Genomic DNA, 24406 nt, shown 5'->3' on the forward strand with positions numbered 1-24406 from the left:
TCCCAAAACACGTTTTCCCCATGCATTTTCCTATAGGGATTTTAAACACAACTACAGCCCAAACTGCTGGAATGAATTACACCAAATTTGGCTGGCAGAAAGCTAGCTCTTGGTCCAGAAAGCATGCTTTATGCAATTTAGTGTAAATCCTTTTAGAGATATTAAAGGGCAAAAAATATAGTTATCTAGGGACGCTGATACTCTGCGGATCCAGCTGTCCCCGTGCAGATATCTGATTGGCTACCAACACTTCGACAAGGAAGTGTTGGCAGCCATCATGGGACTCGACTTCAGGCTAATCCCACAAAAAAGTTTAAAAAAAAGAAGAGAGGCCAGAGAAGGGGCACCCTGAGCCCCTAGCATTGGTCTAGGAGTCCTTCACAGACCCCGCCAGGGCTAAAAAGCATTTTTTGAAAACAAATATTTGACAAATCTGTGGATCTGGATCCGTGGATTTTTCCAAGATTTTTTTTAATAAGGGTGGTTTCACGACCTTTTTTTCTTTTTTTCCCCTGGGTGGGATGAGGTCAATGGGGGGGTTGAGAAAGGAAGGGGACACATGTGCCCCATTCCTAGGGCTTCTATTAGCCCCAGGGACCACCACCTCCCTGGGGCTATGATGCAAAAATGCATCCCCGCACCCCAGGGACCAACTACCTCCCCGGGACAAAATCTTTATTTAAAATGGGGGAGGCCCACACGGCCCCCCTGCAGCCTCGGTGACCGCCACTACCCCAGGGCTGATATAACATGATGAAGGGGTCCGCTACGGACCCCCGGCCCAGGGGACAATCACCTTCCCAGGGCTAAGTTAAAATGTTGGAGGAGGAGCTGCAAGGCCACCCTGATGGAGCTAGTAATGGCGCTGGGGACCACCACCCCTAGGGCCGGCTCCTGCTACGTACCAGGGTGCCCAGCCCTATGACATAACTGTTTGCCCTGACTTGGTGGGAGCCTTGACAGCTCCTGTCAAGTCAGAGCAAACACCCTGCTTCCAGTGGGGGAGAGCTGTCAAAGACATGCAGGCAGGGAAAGAGATGCAATGATTGCTTTTGCAGACAGGGTGCTGCATGTTTAGCAGCTCCTTGTGTGCAAAAGCAGTGCTGGCTCCCGCCAGAGGCAGGGAGCAGCCTTGGACCACAGGGGCCTTGAGGCTTCCTTCGCAGTCCAGGAGACATGGCCTAGCCACGGGAGATGGCCGCGCAGCCCCCCTCTTCAATTTCATAGAGCTGGGCCCTGGGGATGGAGTTGTAGGGTCAAAATAGGCTGGGGGGTTGGGCTGCAGAGTCCCCCCCATTTAATAGATGTGGGCCCTGGGGTCCCCGGGGTCACTAAAGCCAGAATCAGCCGGGGGTGCTGTGCAGACCCCCATCCCCTATTGAATAGATGTGGGCCATGGGAAATGTGGTCCCCCACGGCCGAAATTGCCTGGGGGAGGAGGGCTGCACCGGGCCCCAGGAGAGGGCAAGAAAGAACCATCTTGTCACAGTCACATACAGATTGCACTCCAGTAGATCAAAGATGCATTCACCTCTATGAAGGATTTCAGATAATTTTTCAATATGAAATTGCAGATTAAACGCAGTTGCTTTCCCTTCGCCAAGCCCAGGAGTTAAGATCATTTGTCTATTCCAGAAGTGGAGCTTCAACTGAGGCACCTGCAACATTTATATTTGCAAGTGCTTCCTGCTGAGGTTTAATTTCTGAAAAAATAGCATTATGGCGAGAACGAAAGTTCACCTTCTCGTTTATCCAACAAGAGTCCACAGTTTTGCACAAAATGTCTACCCAAGTTCGTAAGTGCTACCTCATTGGGTAAATTTCCAGTGTATATTCCACACTACAGCTGCCTTATGGATGGATGAAAATGTCTTCAGCGACCTTGTGTGTGTGTATGGCAATGTGATTATCCTCATGCATCTTTCTCCCGAATTTACATTAATCCTCGTATATAGAGAGGCCAGCAAGACTACAAGGATGCCCCAGAGGGCCACCCAGTGCATTTCCTATTGATTTTAGTGGCGGGTTCTTGATGCCGAGGAATATAAGGACATCTCCACAAAACAAAGAAGCACTCACTTAATATAGATAAGAGGAAGGACTCTGGTTTGGTGGAGATTTACGTCTTTGCAGTCTTTGTTGGCCTCTCTATAGGAGGATTCATGTTATCACATAATTCTACAGAAACAGGCAACAGGCACAATCATGTTGCCAAAACGCACACAAGGTCACTGGTGACAGTTCCTTGTGCTCCATTACACAGCTGTAGTGTAGAATACATACTGGACTTTTATCCATGGAGGCAGAAAAAAACTCTGCTTAGGTACATTTTTCATACAAAGCTGTGGACTTTTGTTGGGTAAAATGCCATGTAAGGTTACGCACACGACTACTAACACACCCACATAGACACTCACACACCCACTCACAGACGCACTCAGACACTCAGGCACTCATACACCCACTCACAGGCCCACTCAGAAACTCACTTACCCACTCACAGACCTACTCAGACACACACCCACTTACACATTCACACACCCACTGGCATACTCACTCAGAGACTCATGCACCCATTCACAGACCCACTCAAAGACTCACGCACTCACTCACAGACACACTTACAGACACACCCACTCACAGACCCACTCAGACACTTACTCATCCACTCACAGACCCTCTCAGATGCTCAGGCACCCACTCACAGTCCCACTCAGAGACTCATGCACCCACTCACAGACCCACTCAGACATTGACACACTCACTCAGACCCTCACAGACAGACTCACAGACCCACACAGACACTTACACAACCTCTGTAACACCCAGAGACACCATCTTATATCCACTTTACACCCACACAGACACCATCACACCCACTCTCACATCAACATAGACCCTATCACACCCACTCTCACATCCAGACAGACACTCTCACATCCATACAGACACTTTCACACCCACTCTCACACCTATTCTCACATCAAGAGTGACAGTCCCTCTGGCTAACTCCAGCCGCACATGGCCAGTCCCTGTGGCCAACCCCCGCCGTGCACAGGCGAAGGCTGTGAGTGGCAAAGAGTTGGGTGGATATAGGGGTTTAGGCTACAGGGCCTGGGAGCAGTCAGGCCATACGGCTAACACTCGCTGTGCACGGCTGAAGGCGGTGCGCAGGGGTGGTTGGATTAACATATAGTATTGAAAATTACTTTATGTTAAAAAATCCATAGAAGTTCACTGAAAAAAAAACAAAGGGTACGTTATAGTTAGGAAATTGAATTCAGCTATTCCATACCTACACTAAGTTCACCGACTAGTTGTGTGAGACTTCTCATGTTTTAATGACTGAGTCCCTCACTAGTGCAATAGGCTATTTACAGTCTTTTAGCCATTAAGAGGAAGACATGAAAGAAGCTGACAAACTGATGGTACTTAATATTGGCCTTCTGACAGGGCCTGGGTGAAATTTTAGTTATGCTGGAGTAATTGAGTAATTTTAGTAATTACTCATTACTCTTATGATGCGAAGTTACAGACATTAAGCAATTATGCCAGTCTGAGTAATTAAGAGTAATTAGGGGCAAAATCCTATTGCAAGACACAGGAACAACAACCTAAGATAGAGTGAGCGGCTGCTGACTACTGCTGTCCATGTCCTGTAGCATTTAGTATTATTTTCTTAGTGCAAAATACATCATCAGTCCCGTTTTAGACGCCTGGGTGCATTTTGCACTAAAAACAAATAGGCTATGTGCTGGATTACGCTTCTCATGTAATTACGCATAATTACGAGTGATTGCACAGTAATTACTCTAGCGAGAACTATGCCAGTCGCGCCCACCGGTACTCCTGACATCACAAATGCTTGGAAATAACTGGCAATGTCTACTGAGTAGTTAGTGTAAGGATTTCATATAAAAACTGCTACAGCTCTGATGGTGCAGGAAGACCTGAAGTTTATGGAATAATTCTTGTTAAGAAATTTTACATCTTTCTTTTATATTTGGTTATATGTGTGTGTAATGTATATATTGCATAGATATGTATATTGGTAAGAAGCAATGATTCATAATGGTAACTTGAAAGTGAGCTAATAATAACACAATTATATTGATACTAATAATGAAAATAGCATTGATAATACTGCAATAGTGCTGATTAATGCTAGATAAAATGTAAAAAAGAATAGTAAATATCATAAATGCACAAACACTAATTCACATCAGATTCAGCATAAAGACCCATGACTATGCATTAAATGTAAATGGGGCTCCTTCGTCTCACACTGGTTTCTCTTTTAGCATATCCAGACTCCTCCTCCAATGAAAATAGCGCCCCTAGCGGCCACAGCACTGAAGGTACAGTAATAGCCTGGCTGCATTAATTCACTGCTTAGACATGGGCTGTCTGTCGTTTGCAATTGAGTGCCTTGCATTACACAGAAAGGGCCAGCAGACGGCAATAAAGACAGAGCTGAAGGAGCTTTATAGCTATATAGAACAGTGGTTCCCGACATTTTGACTAATGTGGACACCCACGTTATCATTACTGGATCCTGGGGACCCCCATTGATTCATTATTGGAATCAGGAGACACCCCCCTCCCCCACCCCACTGAGTCAGTACTGAAAGCTGGGGACCTAATTTGTTAATTTTATTTAATTTTCCAAGCAGTTGCGGACCCCTTGAGGAGGCTTCCCGGATCCCTAGGGGTTCCGGGACCACAGTTTGGGAACCACTGACATAGAAGATGGGTTAATTTAACACTCAATCTGTTTTTATTGTAATGTGCTGTCTGTCGGTCCATCTGTTTTCCTGTCTATCCCCATACCTACACCTATCTAGCTAGCCATCTGCATATCTGCTGCTTGTCAATTTTATCTACCTTCAGGTTTATCTTTCTGTATCCAGGTATTATTTACTTCTACTAAGCTAAGAAAAACATGGATACACGTGTATATTTATCAGATAAGTACTACAGTACAGTGAACTATGCTCCCTGTTAAAAGCAGATACATTAATATAAGGAGGAAATGTATTTTACACCACAAGAGATGCGTACATCAGTCAATGTGATAATTGCTGCTTCTATGAGCATATAGGTGCAAATGTAGAAGTATATGCCTGCTACTACAGCTCTAAAGAATGTCAAGACAAAAGTTGCATACTCCCCCCACACAATAACTGTGCACATCAGACTGTTGAAGTAAGCCTCAGAAAGGCCTACTAGTGCAAGGGGTTCACCTTTCTCTGCACAAAGTCCTTAGACCATGTAGGAAGAAGTTGGCACAGGAACTGAAATAAAAGACAAAGTTTATTAACCTCATGAGGTGGTACTACAGTTCAAACAGCACCCTTAGGTAATGTCTGAAGTAGCACACTGAACTGATTGAGCATGGTCCTTTTATACCCACGCAGGGGCTAAAAGGAGGTGGTACAATTATAGAAGCAAGACTTGTATACATGTAAGGTCATGTGGAAAATGCACAGTCGACAGGTAGGAGGAGCTAACAGTTTTCAAGGACTAACAGCTGCAGACCTTACTGAGCATGTGCGAAAGTGGGAGATGCTAAATATAACTTGTCACTAGGCAGATTTCAAGAGTAGTTAACAGAAAGGTAGGACAGAGCACATGGTGAGCACATGGCAGCATGTGGCAGAGAAAATGGCTGCCATGAATACAAAATGGATTCCGCAAAATGTTCACAATAGTTACAAATACAGATATCTTCTGCTAATGCTTAATCTAATCGCTGCTAAACTACAACAGACGACCCTTTCAGCATTAGCTGAAGACATTCGTCTTTCTGGGATAATCTAAATATTCATCTTGTATATTTATGCTCACCATTTCAGCTATTTCTTTATCTAACATATGTTGTGCTTTCATTTCTGTAATATTTCTTTTGGTAGGCATACAAGCTGTAATACACATGGAGCAGAACATTGGACCACACTGAATACAGATACAGCATGTGAAAAATATTGCAATCATTACACACAGGATAGTCAGTGGTTTCCAGCCCCAGGCGGAAACAAGAGCCCAAAACCATCCAGAAAAAGTCCAAGTACCAGTCTCTGTGTGGATTTCTGAAGCAATTTTATGCAATTTAGATATTGCATCATATACTGAAGGTGAGTGATCGGGAATGAAAACACAGCAACTACTACCGATGATGCGACATGCACCACCTCGGTCAGCTAATATCACATCTAGTACCATACGATTTTGGTCGCTACAATCCTCGCAATTTGGAGCTCCTCAGTAATATTCCCAAGTGCCAGAGCTGCCTGATTGGTAACAGCTTCCACAACCCTAGTCAATCGTCTCACTTTCCTACTGTTTAACGCAGCACCCACAAAGGGGGACAATCCTAAATTAAAATCAACATACTGTTGCAGGCTAGTATCCGTTTGGTCTACCTCATTTGTACTTATTTCCCTTTTATATATATTGTTAATGATGTCATTGAACAGTTTTATATCTCAGTGATATGATACAGGGGCCAAAAACACAGGGGGTAATTGAAAAGATACATAACACACACCTGACCACCCAACAGGTAGTTGGTAATATCCATCGTTACCACAAACGAAATATGTATTATGTGAAGCTGTAAAACTACTATTATTTACACCCTCATTAGTTAAAATCAAGGTACAATCGCTTATCCCCACTGGAATTCGCCCAATGCTACGTATACATAAATCTGCTTTAGTTTTTGTAACAGAAATCACAAATTGTTCTTTCTTGTCAGAGTCTCTTATATTTGTGAAGACATATGGTATTGAAACATTGTCCGGTTGATACTCTTCCCATTCCCATTTAGTTCCTTTGGCTTGGGGATACCCATCTTTGTCTTGGTAGCATACTTTATTAAGGCGAAAAAGAAGTCCGCCCTCTGTACGTTTTTCAGATGCAAACAAAAGCGTGTACCAGGCTTGACAAGAACCATTGTGTGAAAAAGGAAGAGGAATGAAAGGTGTTCCTCCTTTCTTTTGATGCGCAGGTATCATTCCACATATCCAACAGTTAGTAGTATTTGTAGCATTATGAGTATGATGCAACATCTGAATTAAATTATTATTGAAGTATGATTGACGGTGCTTCTGCTCCTGATAGGGAAGCGTAAAATAATAGTGATCCTCTGGTACTGGAGTAGTGGCAACAAAAAACTCACAAGCAGGAGCCTTCTTTTCAACAAACCAGGTGATTGTTGCTGTAACCACCAAAACAACAACAAACCCCATAGAACTAATGATCAGCTTGTTATTCATTTTAGCAACAGTGATAATCGACCCTTTCAGAAATGGATTAAGAACAATTGTTGGAGCTCTTATCCCTGGGCAGCCGCTGATTTCTTCACCACGGGCCAAGATGGGTGTCACTACTCTAATGCATGGCTAATCCCCCTCCTTGCCACATTGGCTCTCCGTTTCACTAACCCAGGGCGGTAGGTCAACCAGTTTTTTCAAAACATTTTCAGATTCTTTCCTCGGTCTCAAATTATATTGCGACAATCCAGAAGTCGTATGGTCCGGGAAGACCTCTGCAGATTCGTCAGGTGATATAGCACGGCCTTTCTCCGTAGTCAAAATCTCTCGATGATCGGTCAGCACAGCAGGTTCCACCAAGGTAGGTAGCACTCTCTTGCAGTGAGTACTATGGACCCAATTCTTTCGGTTCGTCACTCGAACTGCTGTCCTTGTCACAAGGAGCACCTGTTCTGGGCCTCGCCACCTTGGTTCCAAGCTGCTTGATCTTTCAAAAGACTTAATCATCACCTGGTCACCAGGTCAGAGTTCATGGCCTTCACCTGTAGATCTGTCAGGAAGTGCTTCTCGAACCTGTTGATGAATAGAAACCAAATTGTCGGTTAACTGTGCCAAATAATCATTCATCAGGACACAAGGTACATCATATACAGATTTTGGCTTAGGAACTCCCCAAATATTCATTGGCCTCCCGAATACCACCTCATAAGGACTAAGGCCGAGTCGGGAGTGTGGCACTGACCTAATAGACAATAATGCCAACGGTAATGCATGCAGCCAAGTTAAGGATGTGGAAGCCTGTATCTTCGCTAACTTCAGCTTCAAAGTAGCATTATACCTTTCCACCAACCCTGTTGATTGTGAGTGGAAAACCGCATGGAACTTCTGTTTGATCCCTAATCCTTTCAAGACATACTTAATAACTTCCCCAACAAAATGATGTCCGTTATCACTCCATAAAAGTCTGTTAACACCAAACCTAGGGAAAAATTCTTTCAAAAGCACCTTCGCTGTGGTAATGGCAGTATTATCCTTTGTGGGGTACGCCTCTATCCATTTACTGAAGGCACAAACCACCACCAAGACATACTTTAAATTGTTGCAGCGTTCAAGCTGAATATAATCCATTTGTAGAACTTCAAAAGGTGCAGTTGGTGTAGCAAACCCTCCCGCAGGAGTACGTGTCCCTTTTCCAGGATTGTATTGTAAACAGATCAAACAAGACTGTAGTACTCTCTTAGCTGTACTGTAAATTTCTGGATGCTCCCAAACTTGCGTAAGCAACTTCGTTATTGTTGAAGCTCCAACAAGTGCCAGCCCATGTGCCATCTGAACCATAGGTTATACACAAGCTATAGGCAATTTCCATTTATCCATCTGCTTATTCCACCAACAGCCCTCATCATCCACTTCTCCATCTTCAGCCCATTGCTCACGTTCTTTCACAGAAGCAGCTTTCTGTATATCTAATACGTCTTGTCTAGCATTATGCCAACGTTCAGCTTGTGACTTCACTACATACATAGAAGTAGTACTTCGCTGCATCGCAGTCTCACGTGCTACGCGGTCTGCAAGAGCATTACCTTGCCCTATCTTATCGGTCACTTTCTTATGTGCACTACATTTCACAATAGCTAGTTTCTTTGGATATGTCAATGCAGTCAAGAGGTTATGCACTAATTCTCCGTGCATTATCTGCATCCCGTGGGATGTGAGCAAGCCTTTCTCCTTTCAAAGCAAACCAAAATCATGAGCCACTCCAAAAGCATAGAGTCTGTATAAATGTTCACACATAAGACAGTACTAAGCTCACATGCTCGTGTCAAAGCTATTAGTTCAGCTGCTTGAGCTGACTTCTGTGTATACGAGCTGTCTCCACTACCGTGTGTATTGTGGTGATTGCATATGCAGCTGAGGTCGTACCATCTGGCAACTTCAAACAAGACCCATCAACCCACAATTCCCCGTCTACATCTAAAAGGGGCGTATCTTGTAAATCAATACGACCCTTTGTCTGTTCTTCGGTAAGGAATATACAATCATGTGTTTCTTGTGACTGAGGCTGAGTCACCGGATATGACAACAAAGTGGCTGGATTTAGTGTAGCACATATCTTCAGTGTAATGTGAGGAGCCAGCAATGTCAACTCATATCCTGTTATACGGGCGCTAGTTAAATGTTGTGTCTTTGTTTAATTTAAAAGAGCATCAACCGCATGGGGTACTAACACCAACAGCTTATGTGACAAAACTATCCCTTCACTCTGACGTATTGACACAGCTGTTGCGGCAACTGAACAAAAACACCCAGGCAACGCTCGAGCGACAGGATCAAGTACTGCTGAAAAATATGCACAGGGACGCTGCTTATCGCTATGTGTCTGTACTAAAACTGACAATGCACATCCATCTTTCTCATGTACGTAAAGTGCAAAAGGCTTCATGTAATCTGGAGTACCTAACACTGGTGCGGAACAAAGGGCTTGTCGCAGCTGCCTGAAAGCAGTCTCACATTCATCTGTCCATGGGAGGGGCATTGGAGTATCCTTAGTCAAAAGTGCTAGCAAAGGTTTGACAATGTGTGAAAACCCTAATATCCATTACCTACAAAAAGAATTAAGACCAAGGAATGCCCGAACATCTTTCTGAGTAGAGGGTACTGGTGTGTCTAAAATTGCTTGAATACGATCTGATGTAAGTGCACGGCCCTCCTTGGACAAAAGGTGACCTAAATAGGTCACCTTTGGTCTACAATATTGCAATTTCTTTCGTGACACTTTATGATGGTGTGAAGCAAGAAAAGAAAGTAAGGACAAAGTGCACTTTTCACATTGCTCAGGGGTATCAGCCGCCAACAAAATATCATTGACATATTGTATGAGAGCCACACCTTCAGGCAAAACAAAAGAATCAAGTTGTCGTTTTAACGCTTGACTATAAATACTTGGACTCTCTGTATAGCCTTGAGGAACTCTGCAAAATCTAAATGATCGTTTATTCAAAGTAAAACCAAACAAATATCGGCTGTCAGGATGAATAGAGATCGAAAAGAAAGCATTCTTCAAGTCTATCACAGAGAACGTAGTTGCTGTCGGGGGAACCAAAGTGAGGAGTGTCGTGATGTCAGATACCACAGGATATTGCGGTATCACAATCTTATTGACTTCTCGTAAATCAATAATGAATCGGTAAATCCTAGTATCAGTATCCTTTTTCAGAATAGGAAGAATCGGACTGTTACAAACATTATACAGAACTTCCTCAACAACTCCAACTACAATAAGATCATGCACAATTCGTGTGAGTGCTTCTTCGCCCTCCTGTGAAATTTTGTATTGAGGCAATCGTGGCAATACAGCTCCCTCCTTAACACTAATATGTACCGGTGGAATAATCATTTGTCCCACATCAGTATCTGAAGTAGCCCACAAAGTACTAGGGAGTGAAGCTAATGCAATATCCTCTTTAACAAGACAAACTCTTTCCATCACAGGATGATTATCATTTAAAATAACACGCACCCCTTCAGGAGAGTATCGTATTGTAGCCCTGAAATACTTGAGCATATCAAGACCCACAATATTGTCTGGTGTATTTGGAGAAAGCAAAAATGGACATGGAGCAGTAAATTTATCAACATGGAATGCAAGTGGTTGTGACAATGGGCTAGGGGAAGGTGTTCCATCGAAACCTATTGATGTAATGGTTAAGCCAGACAGGGGAGCCCTTGGAATCAATTGTTTAGACAAGGCGCTACGAGTAGCTTCTGTATCAACCAGAAACTGATCAGTAGAACCCAAAACATGTGCTGTAACATAGGGACCCCTCTGATCTACTGGAACTTCAACTGATTCCTTACCCCATCCTAGGCAATCCTATGCATAAGCAGAATCTTGGAAATCAGGCTGCACATAGTTAGACATCTGGTATTGGTTCCGTCGATCAAAAGTGTTAAACCCATCCTGCCCTCGTACATTAGCATCAACCCTAGCATGATCATTCATGCTTCTTCTAGGTCCTGAATATCCTGAGCGGTTTCTTATTTGTCTCCGACCACGTGAACACTGCTGAACACATAGGGGGTTATTCCAACTTTGGAGGAGGTGGTAATCCGTCCCAAATGTGACGGATTTACCACCAGCCGTATTACGAGTTCCATAGGATATAATGGACTTGTAATACGGCTGGTGGTATATCCGTCACTTTACCGTCACTTTTGGGACGGATTACCACTTCCTCCAAAGTTGGAATAACCCCCATAGTGCTGGACAATCGGTAGCCCAATGCCCAAATTTCTTACAATACGCACACTGATCAACAGACAAATTTGAACGAGTGTAAGAAGAACCATAAGATCCACGTCCACCTCTATCACTACCTCTAAAAGGCGGACCATAAGCTTGAGCCAACATAACCTTCGTCTTTAATTCTTTAATCTTTTTGTCCTCGCTACCTTTTTCTTCTAATTTCTGACGTTCATAATACTGAGCCATAGTCAAAAGAGAAACCGTAGTAGAGGTAGTCCATGAACTTTCAATAGCTTTTAGGCGACTAGCTATTCCTGGTAACAGATTTGCAACATATTTATCGACAAACAAATGTCTGCCCATATCATCTGACAATAACTGACCGCTAAAATCATGAAATGCTTCTTCAAAGCGTGTAAAGAAAGAGGGGGAATAATCATTTTTAACTTAACTAATATGGCTGCAGGAAGATCTAGAATCAACTGATATGGCTTTTTCGCAGGTTCCTTATCCCCATCCATCTGTTCTAATTCTTTCCATGACGCCCCAAAAACTGCACGATCATCAATTTTACGAACAGTTCTCCACATATCTGGCGGTAATATCAATCCGAAAAATAAATCAATGTCAGCCAAGTCATGGTACAAGAACTAATTGCTCCCTCAACTTCCTCATAAAAGGCGGCTGGATTTTTCTGCGGGTCAGGTTATGCTGTTTTAATTGCCATTACATCTGCCCTATTCCAAGGAGTATACACCCAATTATAAATAAAATAACCCTTAGCATCAACAGAAGTTTTATCATCACTTGTACCCAGTCCTTTAGGAGGAACATACAAAGGCGCGGTCTCCCGCATTGGTTTCACATGAACTATCATAGTCATATCTGTTCCGAAGATGGAAGCTTGCACCCCACCGGTCTGAGATGTCCGTGCAACTACGTCCACAGCCCTTTTCTCCTCTTGCAAGCGGACTGCCGTAACACATAATTTCACCAACCGCCTGATTGCATCAGCCACCTGGGAGAAAACAAAAAGACCATCACGCATTTGCTTATGATCAGCTGCTACATCATCGGGCTCTAACTCATCAGAATATTTCCGATATAGTTCAATAACTTCTGAGCCAAATGTCTCAGTAAAATATAGCTGCTCCTTTTCCGTCCACCCTTTCATGTTGTCTAAAAGTTCAGAAGCAGAGACAACGCTACAAAATGTTTTACGAGCAATAGATCTAAGCTCAGACACACGGTCAGCAGGCAACATAGAGCGACTGTCTCGCATCTTCTGTTGCTCCGAACTGGAGACCTTAGCTAACTCATGAGGGGCAGAAGGGACGACATACGGAGGTGGAGGGCGATCTAGTAACAATAAATCATCATGTGGTTTATTAAGGATATGATAGAGAGGTTGCCTAACGGTGTATTGGCAAGTTACCTGTAATTTACGTTCTTTCTCATCTAGCTCATCTAGCTCCTTTAAGTCATTTATTTCTTTCTTTCTCATTTCCAATGCTTTCACATATACATTCTTCCGCTGCTCTTTCTCAAGCAAGGCTTGCTCACGCTTCACTCGTCCACGCACTTCTTTCTCCCACATTCGTACACAGTAAAACATATCTTGCCTAGACTTTCACTTACACATACATTGTTCCACATACTCAATCTTTCACAAATCAAATGACCCATGCATAGGCCAACGTAACTCAGGATCCGCACAAGTGTATTTATTCCATAATGTGCTGTACATCATAGAAGAAAGACCATGTTTAACATACATATCTCTATTTGGCGTCCCCTCTGGGGGTGCCGGTTGCGATTCTTCCAGTCTCAAATTGGTACCATTACAAAAGCAACACATCCTACGAAGTGCGCTAAAAACAGGCATGCCAAAAATAGTGCAAAATATGCAATATTATAATCAAAGTAGCACTTAAGGTGCCGTTCAAATCAAAATTAAATTGGAGAAAATTCTCCTCATTACTTGCCTATATAAATTGCAATTTATATATTAATTCAAAGGATACAAATTGACTAGTCACCCAAAACACGAGAGCCACAGTAAGTAGTGCTAAACTACATTACCAAACAAAGGCATCAAAACCCACAGCAAGTGCCGTAAAACGGCTCTTACCAATCACAGGGTGTCCAGGTTCCAACTGCCAAGTTCTAAAATCGACCAAATGGTCACTGCATGACGAATTAACAAAAAAGGATCTCAGTCGAGGACCGGCGCCACCTGGATGGTCAAATCAGAAAGAAGGGAAAAACGCTGTAGTTGCCAAGACTCGGGTCTCCTCAGGCATTGATCGTCCGCAGCGAGATCCCAATCCTTCGTCGTAACCAATCTGTTGGGCGTCCGAGTCACCGATGAGTCCCTGTTCGGGCGCCAATTTGTTGAAGTAAGCCTCAGCAAGGCCTACTAGTGCAACGGGTTCACCTTTCTCTGCACAAAGTCCTTAGACCATGTAGGAAGAAGTTGGCACAGGAACTGAAATAAAAGACAAAGTTTATTAACCTCATGAGGTGGTACTACAGTTCAAACAGCACCCTTAGGTAATTTCTGAAGTAGCACACTAAACTGAGAGAGCATGGTCCTTTTATACCCATGCAGGGGCTAAAAGGAGGTGGTACAATTATAGAAGCAAGACTTGTATACATGTAAGGTCATGTGGAAAATGCACAGTCGACAGGTAGGAAGAGCTAACAGTTTTCAAGGACTAACAGCTGCAGACCTTACTGAGCATGTGCGAAAGTGGAAGACGCTAAATATAACTTGTCACTAGGCAGATTTCAAGAGTAGTTAACAGGAATGTAAGACAGAGCACATGGTGAGCACATGGCAGCATGTGGAGGAGAAAATGGGTGCCATGAATACAAAATGGATTCCGCAAAATGTTCACAATAGTTACAAATACAGATGTCTTCTGCTAATGGTTAATCTAATCGCTGCTAAACTACAACAAGACCATATTAAATATGACTGCTTGTGTGCAGATATGGTTATTTATATAGAGGGGTTCTCTCCAGCCAATACAATATTACCAGGTGTCATGTGAATACATATAAGTACATTTCATATATATATATATATATCAAAACAAGGCCCTTTCATGGTTACAGTGAAGCATACACTATGCAAGAAAGTAGAGGGAACTCTGGGTAGCTCCCAAGTTTAGGTGGAGAGCAGTTCCAGTAAGAAGCACCCTGCAACATCAGCAACACTCCAGATTTGCTCACCTCAAATGTCTGTTTATCTAGCAAAGTTTTTAAACATAGGATTAATACAGTACTATCCACGCTGAGCTAGATAAGTACAAAGTTTGTTGCCATATGTACAGCAAAAATCTTTAAGCATAGGATTGACACAGTGTCATCCTTGCTGTGCGGTAAAATGATAAAAGCCATTTACCACTCCAGGCACAGTATTAGAGCTTTGGACTGGTCAAATACTATCCAAGTCAACCTGGAATGGGTAAAGAAACACCTGACATATGTTTTGCTATCATTAAAGCTCTTCAGAGGGGTTTAGCTTTGTCCAGATACAAGGGAGCACCCAGTATAAGTCAAAACAAGGCCCTTTCAGGGTTAGAGGGATGCATAAATTATGCAAAAAAGAAGAGAGAACTCTGGGTAGTTCCCAAGTTTAGGTGGAGAGCAGCTCCAGTAAGGATCACCCTGCAACACCAGTGACACTATAGATTTGCTCACCTCAAATGTCTGTTTATCTAGCAAAGTTTTTAAGCATAGGATCAGCACAGTGCTATCCATGCCGAGCTAGATTGGGACAAAGTATTTTGCCATTTGTACAGCAAAGTCTTTAAGCATAGGTTTGACACAGTGTCATCCTCGCCAAGCTGTAAAATTACAAAAGCTTTTTACCACTAGCTTTGGACTGGTCAAGTACCACCCAAGCCAACTTTTTTTAACTTTTTTGCATATATATATATATATAACCATAGAAATTCACTTGCTATAGTTAGAGTTATCTCAAGTAACTATAACTCGTGCCTTAAGGTAACTATAACTCACGCCCCCACCATGCACAGTTTTTTTGTGAAAACTTTTACTGCAAATATTACATTGATATTCTCAGTGATGTTATCAAAGATGCCCTGAGTGCTGTAATTTGTGGGGTAATTAACAGTGCATGGAGAGAGTGCAAGCTATAGATACCTTAGGGGTGAGCTGTGCGCAGCGGATGTTGGATGCAGGGCCTGGCCTGTAGCCAGGCCCTGTGGCCAATCCCTTTGGCTAAGCACAGCCGTAATTGGCAGCAGGTCTACATGCTTCCCTCTCCCGACCGATTTTGGCCCCCGGGACCACATCCCTTCGGGCCCAGCCTAATTATTAACTTTTATTTTGGTGGGAAGGGGATTGCACGGCCCCTCTCCCCAGGACCGATCTCGGCTCCAGGGACCCCATTTCCTGGGGCAGGGCCTAATTATTAATTTTTTGGGGGGGAGGGTGGCCACATGGCCTCCCCTTCCCAGGGTCGCACACGGCTACTGACGTACCCACATAGACACTCACACACTCACTCACAGGTGAACTCAGACACTCATACACCCACACACAGGCCCACTCAGAAACTCACTCACCCACTCACAGACCTACTCAGACACACACCCACTTACACATTCACACACCCACTGATATACTCACTCAGAGACTCATGCACCCATTTACAGACCCACTCAAAGATTCATGCACCCACTCACAGACCCACTCAGAGACTCACGCTCTCACTCACAGACCCACTTACAGACGCACCCACTCACAGACCCACTCAGAGACTTACGCATCCACTCACAGACCCTCTCAGATGCTCAGGCACCCACTCACAGACCCAGTCAGAGACTCATGCACCCACTCACAGACCCACTCAGACATTGACAAACTCACTCAGACCCTCACACACAGACTCACAGACCCACACAGACACTTACACAACCTCTGTAACACCCAGAGACACCATCTTACATCTACACTTACACCCAGAAAGACATTCTCACACCCACTCTCACATCAACAGAGACCCTCTCACATCCAGACAGACACTCTCACATTCATACAGACACTTTCACGCCCACTCTCACACCTATTCTCACATCAAGAGTGACAGTCCCTGTGGCTAACTCCAGCCGCACATGGGCAGTCCCTGTGGCCAACCCCCGCTGTACACAAGCGAAGGCCGTGAGTGGGACAGAGTTGGGTGGATATAGGGGTTTAGGCTACAGGGCCTGGGAGCAGGTCAGGGACTATGGCTAACACTCGCTGTGCATGGCTGAAGGCGGTGCGCAGGGGTAGTTGGATTAACATATAGTATTGAAAATTACTTTATGTCAAAAAATCCATAGAAGTTCACTGAAAAAAAACAAAGGTTACGGGGACGTTATATTTAGGAAATCGAATTTAAGAAAAAAGAGGAATTCACTTAACAAAAGAAACATTACAGGGATGTTATAGTTAGGTTCTGTATTTACTTACACAAAACCAGAAAGCCTGTCTTGTGGTCTACGGTAACTATCACTCGTGCCATTGCCATGCACTGCTCATTACCCCAGATATTACAGCACTCATGACAACTTTTATAAGGTCAGTAAAAATATCAATGAAACATTAGAAGTCAAATTATTGAAGAAAAACTGTCCATGGCGGGGCCGCAAGTTATAGTTACCTAAGGCCGTGAATTATAGTTACTTGAAATAACTCTAATTATACCTAATTAATTTCTCTAGTTTTCTGCAATTAAATTCAGAACCTAAATATAACAGCCCTGTAACCTTTGTTTTTTTTAATTGTTTTTTTAAGTGAATATATATTACCTAGTGGCCGTTGCCACTAGGTAGCTATAGTCAGGACCTAGTTTCTATAGAAAAAGTGTTTGTTTAACCTGCCTATATCTTTAGTGACGGTTGACAAATCTTCAAAAAGATTTCCCAAAAAGTTGACGCTCAAGTCAGCAGCTTTCTGGAAAGTTTCAGGGTGATCGGCCAAACAGGGGCTGAGAAAAAGGGGAGGTCCCAAAACGTGTTTTCTCAAGGTTATTTTCCATAGGGATTTTGAACAGGAATAGCGTCCGAACCACTGGACGGATTTACACCAAATTTGGCAGAAAGCTAGCTCTTGGTCCAGAAAGCAACCTTTTTGTGATTTGGTGTAAATCTGTTCAGTAGTTTTATAGTTACTAAATGAAGACCACATTTTTATATATAGAAAAGCAGATCCTCCTTGGATCCTCCTTCGACCCCTCCTCTGATTTGAACAAAAAGCAAGGCCCTGATTGGCTGGCCACAACCTGACAGAAAATTTGTACCCGCCATTTTGTTTCTCACATTGCCTGAGGGGTGGAAAAAGCAGTGGAAAAGCATATAAGGGAACAAGATACAGGTATCCTGACCCCATAGGCCACAGGGAGGGTTTGAACCCCTCATTGGCAAAAAAATTGCCCATTTCGTTTTTTTCAGCCGATTCGTGGACTCGAGAATCCTCGTGTAATCCTCCTCGGATCCTAGGGAAAAGCAAGGCCCTGATTGGCTTGCTGCAACCTGACAAATATTAACATGTGCATTAAAAAACATAGAAATTCACTGAAAAAACAAAGGTTACAGGGACGTTATAGTTAAGTTGACGTGTTACCCATACAAGACCATAGTAATTCAGCATTTATAGTTATACTTATAGTTATAATTATCTGAAGAAACTATAACTCGTGCCAGAAAGTAACCTTGAGCAATGAGTTACAGTTTCTTAACATAAGTATAACTATAACTGCTGAATTTCTATGGTTATATATGGGTAAAAAGTCAACCTAAGTATAACGTCTCTGTAACGTTTGTTTTTTCAGTGAAAAAAAATAAATATATATATATATAAGTATATATATACATATATATATGTATATATAAACATTCTTATGACGCTGTTAGCAAATTATTAAAAACTGATTGTCCTTATCGAGGTGCAATTTCAAAACCGTCTACTGCCTTCTTACTGAAAGAACATTCCAGAAGATGGAGCCCTGCCGTGATTCCCAGGATTTTTTTTAAACGGGCGGGAGAAAGCTGAACCCCATGCAACATTCAAAACACGGAAAACAGCACTCAACTGCCCGGTCACCTGAGCACTTTGTATGTCCAACACAGCGGCGGGAATTGGGTTGAAGAAAACTTGTACAAATGCTCCTGCGTTTCCCAAAATCTTCCACCCACTGGCTGGTGCAAGCGAGCACAGGCCCCGCTTAATGTAAAAAAACATTCCTTCATAGTCTACTCCAGAAACACTCGCACTCCGGGATATTGCTTCAACAAAGGTTTATTTAATGCTGACGCATATAGACCAACACTGTCTTCATCAGAGCAAACAAGGTGAAACCTAGCATCCTCCAATTTAAAGACACACCAAACTTTTTCGTTAAGCAATAAAAATGAAAAAAATGCTTTCGTAATACGATCTCCCATTACCTCAATAATAGCTATAAATCATTGTTGACGGTTATTTGCAACAATGTGTTAAAAACATTCCCAACCAAGTGTTGGTTCCATGTATAATGTTAACCTGCACTTGTAACAAGTTGCCTCAAAGAATATACCTGTACAGCCTGACCAAGTCATGGTTCCACCTATAGTCACATGCCCAGTGGCCCTATGTCAGTGCTAGCCCCCACTTGCAGTATCTTAAATACATTATCCGGGCATTCAAGATTTATATAATAAGTCAATAGCCGTTTGGCCTATTCAATATAAATGTTAAAAACTGGCAGGCAACAAAATATCAATGGCGTTTAGGAATAATCTGTGAAACCCCAGAACATTCCCATAGACAAGGGGTAACAAAACAGAACACTCAGTACATCCATCAAAGGATGCATTAACCCACCAATTTCCCGAAAGGAAAACCATTAAGCATTTATAATTAAACAAACAAAACAGAAAATCCTTCCTAGAGTTAAGGCCTTCTTCCAAAAATCCAAGACCATGGAGTGCACATCCTAACAACTGCAACTGGTTTATCCCAAATTTACATGAAGCTCTTCATCCAAATTCAGTCCTCTTGGATTCTTGCTCTCAAGCTTGATTATGTATTCAGATTCCAGCCTCCGTAAAGTCTTTTCTCTGTCCCCTCCTCTGGCAGTTATAGGCAGCCTGCCAATGCCAAAATAAGAAATCTTTTCAGTACTTGATTCATGCACCTTGTGCCGGTGCCTTGCCACCGGGTAGGAAGGATCACTGTGTGCAATAGCTCTATAGTGTTCCAGAATTCTCTTTTTGATAGGGAAGATTGTACTTCCTAAATAGTTCAAGCCACATGAGCAAGCCAGGACATAGACCACATAATCACTGTTGCAGTGAATAAGCTTATTTATCTTTCCTTTACGGCCAGTGGGTAATGGGAACATATTTCTGTTCACATTATACCTACATGTGTTGCACTTTCCACACTATAAAAAGCCCTTTTGTCCCCACAACCAATTGCTGCTGCTTCTTCGATTAAAATGGCTACTAACCAAAATATCCTTAAGGGAGCTACTATTTCTGTTTGTAATCACTGGGCGTAATGTTACCAAATTCAAATTTACTTCATCTGATTTGACCAAATACCAATATTAATTCAAAATATATGTAACTTTCTCAGATTTATTATCAAAGGTGGTAATCAACCGAATCACATTGCTGTTTTAATTCTTCCAATTTTTGTCCCTTATCATCAAAAGGCTGTCTTAAGGAATCACCTTTACTTTTTCCACTGCTCCTTTGCCTACATTCCTAGGATATCCCCTACCTCTAAATCTTTTGGTCATGGCAGCTTGTTCCAATTCATACTCTTCTACTGTACTACAATTCCTCTTAGCGCTGGGCAATTCCCCATAGATGCTCCACTTGAGTCTAGTAGGGTGATGACTCTGAGCATTGGAAATACTATTACCAGCAGTTTCCTTTCTAAAAAGGCTGTTCTATGCTATGCCATTCTCTACTTTAATCAAAATGTCCAAGAAATCAATCTCAGATTCATGTATTCTGCTGGTAAATTTCAGATTACTATTGGAAATAAATCCAGAAAAGCATGCAACTTGTCATGTGGACCTTCCTAAATCATAAATATGTCATCAGTATCACGTGTTCAAAATACCAAGGCCCATAGTTATACTTTTTACGATTCCCACCAACCCATGAAAATACAGGCATAGCTGGGCGCAAGGCAACTTACTAAAGCGGTCCCGGTGAGTTGCTTATACCACTGCTCACCAAAAAAAAAAAAAAAACATTATTCTCGAGGCAAACCTCAGCATCTCCAAAAGCATCATTGAATGGTCATACAAATACAGAGGTCTGTCCCGAAAAAAATGTCTGCATGCCTGTTTGCCTGAGTCATGGCCTATGCAAGTATAAAGAGATACCACATCTATTGTGACCATGATATACTCAGGCTTCCATGGAATATGATGTACCTTGGTGATCAAATCAGTACTATTCCTACAGTATGAGGACAAATTAAACACATAAGGGCATAAAAAGAAGTCCAAAGAGACAGAGGCATTTTCTAGAAGGCTATTGTTTGCTGCCATTATAGGTCTACCAGGCAGGGTCCTGTTATCCTTATGAATTTTAGGTAACTTGTAAAAAGTGGGAGCAGTTGGCTTATCCACCCTCAGAAACTGATATTCCTCAATCCCCAAAATACCCTTATTGTACCACTCAGATACAACTGCATGGAAGTGAGTCACAATACCTCTATAGACCTCCCTAGATGATTTTTCATAACATTCAGACATCTCCAACTGTCTTTTGGCTTTTTCATGGTATTTTACCACATTCCATAATACCACATTGCCCCCCTTATCAGCTGGTTTTATAACAAACAACGTATTGCCAGTAAGGGAATAAAGTGATTTCCTTTGTTTTGGAATCAAATTGCAGGCATGTTCGTTCCTACTGTTTTTCCAAAGTTTCACAAGTTCCAAAATAACACCCTCCTGGAACCAATCAATTGAATCATGGGGTGGGTCATAGGTTTACATTTTGACTTTGCTCTAAATTGGTTCGAACTAGGTCTATCAATTTGAAGCTCTAAATTGGACAACAACTCTCTTTCCAATATCCAATCCTTCTCACCAACCTCCAATTCCCTCAGCACAGCCAGACCTTCAATATCTCCCAAACATATATTGTCAAACGTATGGTTATATTTAGTCACACTACTCGAGGACATACAACTTATCTGCTTCTCTTTTTGTAAGGTGAGTATCTTTAACAACTGCAGTTTTTAAAAAAAATGAAATAGATTAATATGTGTTCTAGAATAACTAAACCTGGCAGTAGGGCAAAAAGAAAAACCAAGTTGTAACCAAGAATGTTCATCCTCACTAGGTTCATAGTCCAAAAGGTTCAAAACAGTCAATGTAGCCTCACCCTTCAATTGTTCATCTGGTTTGGCGGGTATTCCTCCCATGCTGCATATTCCCCTTTTTGGATGTAACTCTTTCTCCTTCTCTGCCTCCTCCTTTTCCGTTTGGTGGCTTGCAACGAGGGGCTTGGTTCATCCGTAAAAAACAGTATTCCTCAGCTGTAGTGAAGGGTGATGTACCAATGTTTCTCACATCTTCCGATTCCGAAAGATTATCAGAAGTCGACTCACTGGGCACCAGCTCTTGTTTCCTCAAGGAACCCATCTGTCTGAATTCTTTCCGTGCTGTATCAGAATTACTGCCGGAGGTTAAAATTCTACCTGTTGCATAACCAATCTCATCATACAAAAAAGTTATTTTCTTCTTGATTTTAATTTCCTCTTCATATCTAGAAAGCCGTTTATCTAAACTTCCCATAAACTGCTCAATTTCCTCTTTAGAGCTATGTTCATCAAATAGCAATTTAAGCTTACGTATTTCCTCCGTCACCTCTTCGAGCTCTATGGCTGAATATTTAGATAAAAGGCCCAACATGTTCTTGCAAGTAGCTGCCATAAGGCTGGACCATTCTTCTAATAATTGTGGATGAGGATTTTGATAGGTTGGTGTAATTAATATCCTAAGACCATGTGGAACCCTGTTAACCTCAATATAATTATTCAGAGACAACACCTCCCAACAACGATTGATCTCTTTCTTACAGCATTTTTCATATTGGAGTAAGTCTTGTTTCAAAGTTCTTGCCCCCTCTGAGCCATTACGAGACGTAGCTCCTCCTTCCACATCATGTCCCTCACTGTTCTGATCAAATAAGTTCCGTGCCACCTCCAGGCGCTTCTGTATTGCCTCTCTCATGACGCTGTTCACAAATAATTAACAATTGATTGTCCTTATTGAGATGCCAATTTCAAAACCGTCTCCTGCCACCTTACCGAAAGAACATCCCAGAAGATGGAGCCCTGCCATGATTCCCAGGATTTTCAAAAAACAGGTGGGAGAAAGCTGAACCCCCACACAACCTTCGAAACGCGGAAAACAGCACTCAACTTCCCGGTCACCTGAGCACTCTATATGTCACAGCGGAGGGAATCGGGTTGAAGAAACATTTGTACAAACGTTCCTGCATTTCCCGATATCCTACACACACAGGCTGGAGAGAGCAAACGAGCACAAGACCCGCTTAATATAAAAAAAACTTTCTTCGAAGTCTACTCCAGAAACGCTTGCACTCCAGTATATGGCTTCAACAAAAGTTTATTTAACGCTCACTCGTAGAGACCAACACGGTCTTCGTCAGAGCAAACAAGGTGAAACCTAAATCCTCCAATGTAAAGACACACCAAACTTTTTTTTTAAGTAATAAAAAGGAAAACAAAATTCTTTCGTAATACGATGTCCCATTACCTCAATAATAGCATAAATCATTGTTGACAGTTATTTGCAACAATGTGTTAAAAACATTCCCAACCAAGTGGTGGTTCCATGTGTAATGTTAACCTGTACTTGTAACAAAGTTGCCTCAAAGTATATACCCGTACAGCCTGACCAAGTCATGGTTCTACCTACAGCCCTATGTCAGTGCTAGCCCCCACTTGCATTATATTAAATACATTCTCGGGCATTCAAGATTTATATAATAAGTCAATAGCCAAGTGGCCTATTGTAGGAGGCTGGACTGGCTTGTAGTGAGTACCAAGGGGTACTTGCACCTTGCACCAGGCCCAGTTATCCCTTATTAGTGTATAGGGTGTCTAGCAGCGTAGGCTGATAGATAATGGTAGCTTAGCAGAGCAGCTTAGGCTGAACTAGGAGACGTGTGAAGCTACTACAGTACCACAAGTGTCACTTGCACAATATCATAAGAAAACACAATACACAGTTATACTAAAAATAAAGGTACTTTATTTTTATGACAATATGCCAAAGTATCTTAGAGTGTACCCTCAGTGAGAGGATAGGAAATATACACAAGATATATGTACACAATACCAAAAATATGCAGTATAGTCTTAGAAAACAGTGCAGACAATGTATAGTTACAATAGGATGCAATGGGGACACATAGGGATAGGGGCAACACAAACCATATACTCCAAAAGTGGAATGCGAACCACGAATGGACCCCAAACCTATGTGACCTTGTAGAGGGTCGCTGGGACTATTAGAAAATAGTGAGAGTTAGAAAAATAGCCCTCCCCAAGACCCTGAAAAGTGAGTGCAAAGTGCACTGAAGTTTCCCAAAAGACAAAGAAGTCGTGATAGAGGAATAATGCAGGAAAGACACAAACCAACAATGCAACAATGGTGGATTTCCAATCTAGGGTACCTGTGGAACAAGGGGACCAAGTCCAAAAGTCACAAGCAAGTCGGAGATGGGCATATGCCCAGGAAATGCCAGCTGTGGGTGCAAAGAAGCTTCTACTGGACAGAAGAAGCTGAGGTTTCTGTAGGAACAAAAAGGGCTAGAGACTCCCCCTTGGG

General features: G+C 42.5%; 1 protein-coding gene across 4 annotated transcripts in view; it reads left to right on the top strand.

Moving 5' to 3' along the window:
* The window catches only part of LOC138299119 (uncharacterized), a 336990-nt gene that overhangs the window by 240716 nt on the left and 71868 nt on the right, over positions 1–24406 (top strand). For 3 of the 4 annotated variants that reach the window (XM_069237158.1, XM_069237161.1, XM_069237160.1), the window contains one exon: positions 4302–4358. The exons of the other annotated variant lie outside the window; for it this stretch is intronic. In XM_069237158.1, the coding sequence (XP_069093259.1) occupies positions 4302–4358 (57 nt within the window). The remainder of the gene's footprint in view (positions 1–4301; positions 4359–24406) is intronic. 4 annotated transcript variants of the gene reach the window in all.

Source organism: Pleurodeles waltl, chromosome 6, assembly GCF_031143425.1.
Source record: "Pleurodeles waltl isolate 20211129_DDA chromosome 6, aPleWal1.hap1.20221129, whole genome shotgun sequence".
Classification (NCBI taxonomy): Eukaryota; Metazoa; Chordata; class Amphibia; order Caudata; family Salamandridae; genus Pleurodeles; species Pleurodeles waltl.